A 10,154-nucleotide genomic window follows, 5' to 3' on the forward strand; every position below is an offset into this window, starting at 1 on the left:
ACATGTCGCTGTCCGGAACCAAAGGCCCCGAAGTGACAGAAATCGGGACAACCGGAGGGGATGGTAGTGATGTGAGGATCACATGTGTTCACGGAGTGTTAATGCTTTGCTCCGGTACTCTATTAAAAGGAGTACCTTAATATCCAGATAGTTTCCCTAGAGGCCCGGCTGCCACCGGCTGGTAGGACGTAAGATGTTGTGCAAGTTTCTCATTGCGAGCACGTACGACTAAATATGGAACACATGCCTATTGATTGATTAGTACTTGGATACCGTTTTATTATTATCTCGCAAATGCCCATGCTTTGATTGTTACATGAGTTTCTCTCATCCATGCAACGCCCGTTAAATCCGTCCCCGTGCCTACGTATTTTAATCCTGCTGTTTACTATAATCACTACCGCTGTCTTTATTTCACCGCTGCTGTTATTTCACTATTTCCACCGCCATAGAACTGCTACTACTCGATAAACTCTTGCGAGCAAGTCTCGTTTCCAGTGCAGCTGAATTGACAACTCCGCTGTTAAGGCTTACAAGTATTCTTTGTCTCCCCTTGTGTCGAATCAATAAATTGGGTAATACTTCCCTCGAAGACTGTTGCGATCCCCTATACTTGTGGGTCATCAGCGGGCAGTGACTGGCCAACACCGTAGAGCCGGGAACAACTAGGGCTGCGGCTGGCCCCAGTCCCTCAGAGCGACGGCCCGCAAAGCCTCCTGGTCGCGCGCCGATGCAAATTGCAAGGGCGTGCCACCTGACCTATACCTGGTCGGGAAGGTGTGGATGATGCCTCGCTTAGTTTCCTGCAGGGCACACACGTACACGCTAAATACGAGCCTCGATCGGCTCTCGAGTTATCCCGTGAATCGGCTCATGGAGCCGATCCACCCATGATTCGTCCAAGGTGGCCGAATATATGGTGGTCCCGCTTGATCAAGATAAAGCATATGAGATCCACGACGATCTGGGGTTTTCACCGCATAATCGGATCATCCTACTCACGATTGGGCCTCGCGCTCGCGCACGGTGATCGTAAGCCAATCCTAGACAAGGCCTAAAAACCAACACGAGGTTGATCCTCGGAACATCCCGTCTAGGGCCAGCAAACTACACCCTACGCGCCGCTGGATCCTCCAACCCTTTGTAAGGCCTAACTATTGCGGATATCAAACTAATCCTTGATGAATCAAGGAGCAACCGTAACGGATCAGATCTACTAAATAACGATCAAGCGGGGTGCCGCCCCTGCACCCATGATGAGGTACAAGGACGGCTAGATGCGCAAGGGTTGCACTACGACAGCATATGATACTAAGAACAATGCTAACCCTAACACATCTATGATAACTACGTTGCTCGCCATCAAAAAGGCTTCAGCACGAGCAACGCATGAACAACATGGGCAGGCTCGTGCTGCCTAGATCGCAAGATGCGATCTAGGCAGCATGGTGCTTACCGGAGAAACCCTTGAGATGAAGGGGTTGGCGATGCGCCGAGATTGGTTTGTGTTGAACGTTGGTTGTTGTCTATTCCATAAACCCTAGGTACATATTTATAGTCCAGCGGACTTTCTAATGTGGGCGTGCACCAAACCGTGCACGAGATAAAATCTAACTTCCACGTAGCCTACTATATTAAGATACACGGGCTAACTAGCCCAAACTCTGCGCATAAAGGCCGATTCACCTATTTCTTGATGTACACACCTTCAAGTCCATCTTGATCGCGGCCCACCTCTGGCTTGGTCAAATTCTGGTGATAACAGGCTCAAGGTGCTTACGATTTTAAGCCATCACTCTTTTGCAATCCTATTTCATAAGTTTCATTGTCGTGTTGTAAATTTTGAAATATTTGTATGATGCAGGTGTATTGGGAGTCATATGGTACTTTTTACCGTATTGGCTCGGCGATGAGTGACCTCTCACCCCCAAGTGCTTGGAGGAGGCGCGTTTCTGGCGTATGCGGTGCCCACTCATATGCATGTAGCTTGTTGAATACCACCAGCCGGAGTGATGAGACAGTTTGGGTTGTGTCAGGAGTGCCCACCTCAGTGGCAAGACACGGACCACGCTCTCCATATGTAAACTTCTTGAATAATGCGATGGAACGTGTTGATCGTAGGAAGCGATAGAATCGAACTTTATCCATTGTGCTCAATATCTTGCAGGCTTGATAGGCAGCGGCAGAGGAAGATCACGAATTGGCCTGTCCATCATAGGATTCACGTGACAACGTTCCAACACTGTTTGGAATTGATACGGAATGGCGGACATGTCGAGATTGTCCATCACGACTTGGCCGCTTTCAACAACTATCTCCAATGGTTTCATCAAAACACGCGTATAGATGTAGTGAACCACGCGTATGATGACGACATCTTGGACGACCCCATCGCGTTCGATGAGGTTGCGCAAAGCCAGTACGACAGGACTGCTCGACAAGGGAGATCGACTTCTATTGCTTCCTCTCTGAACTTTGTGGTAATGTATTCTCTCATTAGCTACTACATCATCTATATTGGCATGTGCTCCCTCAAATTGTGTATAATATGTTTGTCACAGCGATCCGAGATCCAAAAAACAGCTGACGAGTGTGAGTTTATTTGGGATCAGAGCCAGAGAGATGAAAAGCCTATCGGCCCGATGCGGAATTTCATTAAGGTATGGTCACCAACTTTGAATGTAAGCTATTGTGTTTGGCGGCTTTGTAACCATGACTTCCATGACGCAGAACACTGCATGGAAGTTGCGGCGGTTAGCCAACTTGCTAGGTTGCCGCGTAGGCGAAATTGCAGCTACATCCTCTTCTATAGAGGCGGAGGTATGCACTATTTTGTTGCTGTCAAACATGTGCTTGCTAATTTCAACTTTTGTAATCTCATGTGTTCATGTTTGTGAATATTCCTGACAACACCATTCTGAGTCAAGGCATTAAGAGTCAAGGCAAGAAGCAAGTCACATGGTCTGCGTGCCAGTTGAAGCCAAGGGGCAGGGCTCCGAACCGTTACACTCCGGACGATCCGAACCGTTACACTCCGGACGATTATGTGAAACGAGGAAAGAAGGTTGTGATTGAGTCCGATGATGAGCCTCCGCGGGGATCAGCTTTGAGGAGGATGAGGAACGATGAGCCGTCATCTTCAGAGGAGGAGGAGCAGGAGGTGCAGCAGGAAGAAGAGCGACCGCTGCGGAAGGAACGGGTGGGCGTCCGGAAGCAGCCCGTGAGGAGGGGACGTCGAGCTTAGATGGATTTGCTACGTGTTGTGAACTCTATCTTCATTGCTACGTGTTGTGAACTCTATGTCATTTCGAACCATGTCGTCATTGCTACGTGTTGTTTGAATCTATGTGCTAGGATGTGAGCTATGATGTGTGCTATGTTTATGATGTGTGTATGAAACTAGATGAATACCCCGCACTCGGCGGGTATTTACTGTTCATGACAACCAAATAAGTCCAAGTAAATTTCATCGCATCAGATAGTTTGTCCCACGGATTATTAGGTACTCGTAGAGACTACAATAAGGTTTGGCATATAAATTTGTCAACAAAGTTGTCTTGTACAAATGTAAATTTGCGGTGCAATTTATTTGCATTCAAACAAAATAAACTAACTAAGTGGTAAATAAGTGCAAACCTGGGCTCACAGAGCAATCACCAACATTGGCACCACCGATAGCAAGAAAGCACGCGTGATGGAGCGTTGTCGCAGCAAAATTGATGGTGGATAACAAAGTCATATGTAGATAAAAGAAGCTTAACACCACTAATCCCCTTCATATGTTCACAGTGCATTAGATTAAATTAAATGCTTGCTGGTAGTCGATCCAGACATTAGGTAAACTGAATAAAAAATCCTTCGAAAAATTCTTGGCTAGTTGCTTGGTTGAGCCATTCAGACGAACTCCTCTGGAGCATCCCTCTAACAGAAAACAAAAAAAAAGAATGAGAAAAGGGTATCTCTACCTTTTTTGGATGCAATTTTTCTACATGCACGTACTGAAATTGTACAGATAGAGTAGAAAAAATGTTGAAATGGGAGCACGTTGGCAGCAGACGGAACTACAGATATCTTCAATGGAACCCCTTACACCATATATAAAGCAAAAGAGAAGATGTTACTCACCCGGTCACTCACGAGTATTACCTTTTTGTTCAGATTCCATTCAAACCACTTGTTGCAGTGTGGACCGTCTCAAATCGCAGCCATGTGAGCCAATCGGCAAGTCAAAGAGCAACATGTATTGAAGCAGAAGAAAATAGAATGAATCCCAACGGACTGAGGGTGTTGAATGTTGAGGATGATGGGAGGGGGAAATAAAAGATGAGTCGGGTGAATTGGAAGAAGGCAAGGAGCAGGGAAGTGGTGAAGAATACGAATAGCTAGGGACTAACCCTTTGTATGCCTGCCTAAAGCCAATTAAATCCTACGCTCTTCATCACTAAAAGATGAGAGAAAATATGTGTTATTTGCCTGGTCACGATGGTACAACAGGATGGAGGGTTGGGATATATGAATCGGACGGTTGTGGTTAAGTGATGATGTGGCTAGGCTGCATGTAAAGATAGACTAATTAAATGGATCTCTAGTGGGGTTTTGCTTTATAAGAGATATAGATTGCTATTGAAATTGCCAAGTCAGTTTTCTTGATTTTTACACACAAGTCAATGTGTGGCGTGGATGCCACGGGCGTCACACTTCACAGCGTGGCGCCGATGCCATGGGCGCCACACATGACAACATAATAACCCGAAACATACTGTAAGACAAATCTCCAGGTCCTTAGCTGTTTTGGCGAGCCCGTTTGTGTGGCGCCGATGTCATCGGCGGCACACTTAAGCATCGGTCTCACACAAACAGGCTCGCCAAAACGGCTAAGAATTAAGCGTCCGGAGCCCCTGGAAGTTTTCGGCATATAAGTTTCAATGTGTGGCGCCGATGAAGGACGCCACACATCCTGCCACGTCGGCTGGTCATCGTCGACCACGCCACGTCGGATGAACGTGCGGCCCCGCTCACATGGGCGCCATGTGAAGGAAACCTTATTTTTGTGTAAATCGCATTTCCAAATCATTTTTTTTTCCTTTTCGCTGTGGTTTTTTCTATGGATGAAAATTTAAAGTCGGTGGGTTTCCTCTTCGCTGATGTAGTAATTACCATCTAAATCTGGTCCCACTCACCACCGACGCCGGCGCCTCCTCCTCCCACCGCTCGCTCTCGCGCCCACCGGCGAAACTCCGGTGACCGGCAGCCACCCCATCGTCTCTCGCTGCCGGATCCCTTCTCTTCCCTCGGCTGATCCACGTGGGCGTCCGCGACCGTCTGTAGCCATGGTGAGTTCGTCGCCCTCTCCTTCCTCTAGATCCCGCCCTTCCCTGAACACCGCCGTCGCCGCCGACTTCGGGTGGTCAGCTAGTCCTGTGACTTGGGGTATCTAGCTGACGACTGTATGATTCAATTTTCAGAGGTTTATCTAGTTGCTGAATATACTTTTGCCCAAGCGGAATGCTGGGATCCTTGTACGATCAATACAATGTTCAGATATGTATATATGTTAAGATTTTATACAAAAAAATAATGGCACTAATGATACATGTGCGCACTGAACAAGTATTAGTTTCCAGATTTTGTCATTTGAGTCAAGTGGAGTTCCCTTTCGAATGTTACGTTGTTCTGTTGTGATTGGAGAATTGTAGACCGCGAGTTTCTATCTGAATGCTAGGTTTTTAGTCATCATCGACCAATCGTATATATGGTATGCTTCCAGCTTAGATTACTCGTTCCACTTCAGCATAAACATATAAATAGAAAAGCTATCCCCAAAATAGATTTCTGTATGATATCTCTTCCATGTGGCATAGGTCCTAATGTGTTCTTGTTACTTTGTAGGCTAACACGCTGCGATTGTATCTGACTTGCATCCGGAACACTCTGGAGGCTGCCATGTGCCTGCAGGTATTCCCATTTGATCACTTCCAGAATCGTCTTTTCTTACACACTGATGCTCAGTCTGTTTTCTGAAGTTCTAACTTACGTAGCATCTGTTCTGGTTCCCCAGAATTCTAACTTAAGTAGCATCTGTGTCTGGTTTACCTCCAGAATTTTCCTTGTCAAGAAGTCGAGAGGCACAACAAACCAGAGGTGGAGCTCAAGTAAGCAATCCTTCGAAATGGATGCTGTTTATTTAATGTATGCATTCTTTTATCCGTTCTTTTAAGCTAGTGCAGTGATGTCTCATTTTGAGAAACTGGATTCTGCTCATGATAGTTGAAAATCGATAAGAACTTCTTTACTGCAGAGAGAACAGTATTCTTCTTCTTTTCATGTTTCATGTATTTGTATGCTCTGATGGATATGTTGCTACTTGATCAAGCCTATCATACTACATTCTAGAACAGGCTGTAGTGGGCCCTAGTTAGTCCATGAAACTTTGATTGTTACGACTAGAATACCAGCACTATATTTGGCTAACTTGATAGTGTGTATGCCACTGTGAACTTGTAATCACACATTCACATGTGCTCCCAGCTCCCTTATACATTTGCTCAAAAGAAAATGTTGCTCATACAAATAATAGCAATTTTTTATTGTATTGCAAATTTTACATTCCCTGTTTTGTTTTTAAACCTTGCCTTGGAGCTCATGTATGTGAATAAATCATGTTTTGCTCACATCATCTTCTCTTCAATTCTTTACAGGACTAGCCCTGAACTTCTGCTGAATCCAGTAAGGGACACTCTTTTAGCAGCATCTCAAATTTTAATTTTGATTCTTTATATTGATAAACGTATCTTGTGAGCGTAATCCCCATATTTACATGAATTGATTGTTTTCTTCCCTCACACAGATTCTTGAGCAAATAATTGTTCTAAATGCAGAATCATGTGGTCATTAGACACTAGTTCAGATATTTAGTTAAATGCCTCATTCTAATAATCATATTCGCCCAGCACCAGTATTGTTCATTCCTCACAATGGAATTACTCTTTCTCAATCTGAGCTAAATATTTCCTTTTCTGGATAGTCTAATGAGAGTAGAATATATCCTGAAGACTCCCAGGGTAGAATTAAATGGCACTCCATCATGTAACAAATTGACAAGAATGTTATTATTTTGTCATTCTAACTTTCTAACAGACACGCTCTTCACTAGACTATGCTGGGAATCATAAAAAGCTTTATTTCTGCTGATTGTTTTTAGTACTTCAGTTGATGTTGTTCTTAAGCAAAATTCAGCTTAGCTAGAAAATTGACTGTTCTTTAATCATGTTATGAAATTTCCAAACTCCATTTTTAAGATCGGGTCTTTGGCTAGGTAAGGACAGGTAACATGGACCACCTCTGTCTGATAATGACCAGGTACCTAAACCAAAATAATAAGCAACCTGCTTTTATAGTACTTGGGATGAACTAAACCGGAATTGTTACATGTTTCTGAATGTTCATATTGTTCTTATGCCTGTGAGCTCGACATACTGAACTTTATGCTTCATATACATGCATAGCATAATGGAATTTAGGATCGATTATATGTACTGTATTTTAGTATACTTTAATGTAGTTAAAGAACATGACATAGAAAAGTTATGTACTTCATCCTTCATATTTTCTATATGAATTTGGGATTCACAAAACTCTTTCATGAATGACAAAAAACATATGCCATAAAATAGGATTGTGGTCACAATTCTAATAACCCTCATATTGTTCAAAACTTCTGAAACTTGCAAAAGGAAGTTTTTTCAGAATTTTCATTCATATTCTAGATTTTCCTTTTACAGGTGCTCATATGCCGTAATGAAGCCGAGAAGTGTTTGGTAGAGACTTCGATCAATTCAATCCGTATAAGCTTGAAGGTAGTGAAAAATAGCTGGTAGATATTATCATATTAATAGTTCTTAGAACATTTAAACTCAACCATTTGTCATCTGCTATGCCATTATAAACTTGTTTTCTTATTTGACAGGTTAAGCAGGCAGATGAACTAGAAAATATTCTTGCAAAGAAGTTCCTTAGGTTTTTGTCAATGAGGGCAGAGGCATTCCAAGTGTTGAGAAGAAAACCAGTTCAGGTATTACAATACTTTTTACACGGGGGACTTCAGTGTTGCCAATAGCTCTAGTAATCAACTTTTCCTAGCAGTACAGGAACTGTATTAAACAGAAGATGGACTAGCAGCGCTGCCCAGTAATACAGTATTCAGTAGGACAGAAAGTAGTTTACATTGTTACCTAGAGTATTTAGCAACTTTTGAATTTTCATCTTGATAAATTTTTACGACATTGATTAACCATGTTTATCTTCTTTTGTACTGCATGAATGTTAGTGGCCTGCACTATATCAAGTGACACTTGGGAAGTGGCTTACTTGGTTTTCTGTTCTTTCAGGGTTATGACATTAGCTTCCTCATAACAAACTACCATTGTGAGGACATGCACAAGCATAAGCTCATAGATTTCATTGTGCAGTTCATGGAGGTAACTAAAGGTCCTGCGAGTTTTAAAGATTTTTTAAAAGGGTTCTCATCACCCAGTAAATAAACAACTGAGAATTTAAATGTTTTTGTAGTTTCCCTAATATTATCTTGTGTCCATCTATGTAATATAAACATCTAGCAGTTTGTTCTAAAGTAACAGGAATTTCTGATAGAAAATAATTGTTCAGTACATACTGAATTTCTGATGTCATGAAGGGACTACATCCCCAGCTTAATGGTTGTTGTTTTTGGATTGCCCAAACTATACGAATAAGAGCAAAAAATGCAGAATACTTGCCAATCATGTTAATATTTTTCACAGTACAGCTTTGTCTCACCCAACCATAGCGAAGAATACAAACTGGTGGAAAGGACTCATTTTGATGCTATATTATAAACTGTTTACAATCTGAACATACTCACAGCACGTCTGCTTCGATTTCTGTAGGACATTGACAAGGAGATCAGCGAGCTGAAGCTTTCAGTGAATACACGTGGCCGGCTAGTGGCGACAGAGTTCTTGAAGCAGTTCATATGACTTATCACTGTAACAGTGTTCAAAAGTGAAGTTTACGGCAGGATATTCACACTGTTTCGTAGTTATGCCACCATTCTGCAGGCTTCCATTTTGGTTGGGCAGGAAGGTCTTCTGTAAATTTGTCGTGAGAACCTTTTCTTGTTTTTTTAGATCAATTGAGAACTTTTCCCTGTGTATGGAATGATAACTTTTCTTTTATGTAATAACCAGAACTACCTGATTGACAGCTGAAGTTTGCATTGCCAGCTGAGCAGAACGAGCTTTGAACATTGGGCGTGGTGAAGGATGGACTGAAGTAGTATCCTGATACACATGGAACATGCAGAATTTTAAGGCATTGTTCGAAATCACCATATACAACAAAAATTGCACAATTTTAAGATTTTTTCAACATGATGGTATCGAAAACCAACCATTTGAAAATATATGCAGGAACCTGAGACAAATTACTGCGCTCGAAACACAGCCTAATTGATTACAAAGCACATTCTGAAAGCTGATTTTTCTCCAATATCCATTTCATCATCCCTGATCTTTCCATTTCAGTGCCTCAAAACCAACTGCCACACAAGAACTAGTACCAAAAAAAAAAAAACACCGCCATCCAACAGTTGGAGAGATGGAAACGACACAGTCGAGAATCGCATCGTGGAACGACCGGTTCTCCATTTGGAGCTTCTCGGCCTACTCCCTGGAAGTGTTGGCAGCTTACCTCGGGGTGATGAACTTCCGATTAATGCAAGGAACAGTGTATCCTGTCAGGAGTGATGCGCTGTTGCCAGGTTTAACTGTGAAACCGGTATTCTAATTAATATATTACAGCAATAACAACATCGATAAAAATGGATGTATTCTCCATTCCTGTAAGAGTAATTCCGCATTTGCAGATTGGTCAAAAGACAACCTGGCATGAAGTGATCTCTTGAGGGCTGCTTTCACAATTTTAGTTCTGATCCCCAAATCTTCAGGAAGGGAACAGACAAAATTGGACCAAGAGCTTAATATTTCAATGGAAAATGCCAGGAGAAAAAGAACGGATAGTGCATTTCACTTAAAACAACCTACCCTGGTTACTTATTTGTATCTTGATGATTCATTTGTTTGTAGCACTGCCCTTTGATATGAATTGCAATCAAAAGA

At 42.6% G+C, this 10,154-nt stretch overlaps 1 protein-coding gene across 1 annotated transcript; it reads left to right on the top strand.

Annotated features, from left to right (window-relative positions):
• Positions 1-5,155: 5,155 nt before the first annotated feature.
• Positions 5,156-9,297, top strand: LOC124680535 (actin-related protein 2/3 complex subunit 4). The gene is made up of 8 exons (XM_047215582.1): positions 5,156-5,333; positions 5,890-5,955; positions 6,100-6,152; positions 6,699-6,726; positions 7,782-7,856; positions 7,967-8,071; positions 8,388-8,477; positions 8,925-9,297. Exons 1-8 carry the CDS (start codon positions 5,331-5,333, stop codon positions 9,012-9,014), a joined length of 510 nt encoding a protein of 169 aa, XP_047071538.1. The 5' UTR covers positions 5,156-5,330; the 3' UTR covers positions 9,015-9,297.
• Positions 9,298-10,154: the final 857 nt, after the last annotated feature.

The sequence above is a fragment of the Lolium rigidum genome, unplaced genomic scaffold (assembly GCF_022539505.1).
Source record: "Lolium rigidum isolate FL_2022 unplaced genomic scaffold, APGP_CSIRO_Lrig_0.1 contig_19763_1, whole genome shotgun sequence".
Classification (NCBI taxonomy): Eukaryota; Viridiplantae; Streptophyta; class Magnoliopsida; order Poales; family Poaceae; genus Lolium; species Lolium rigidum.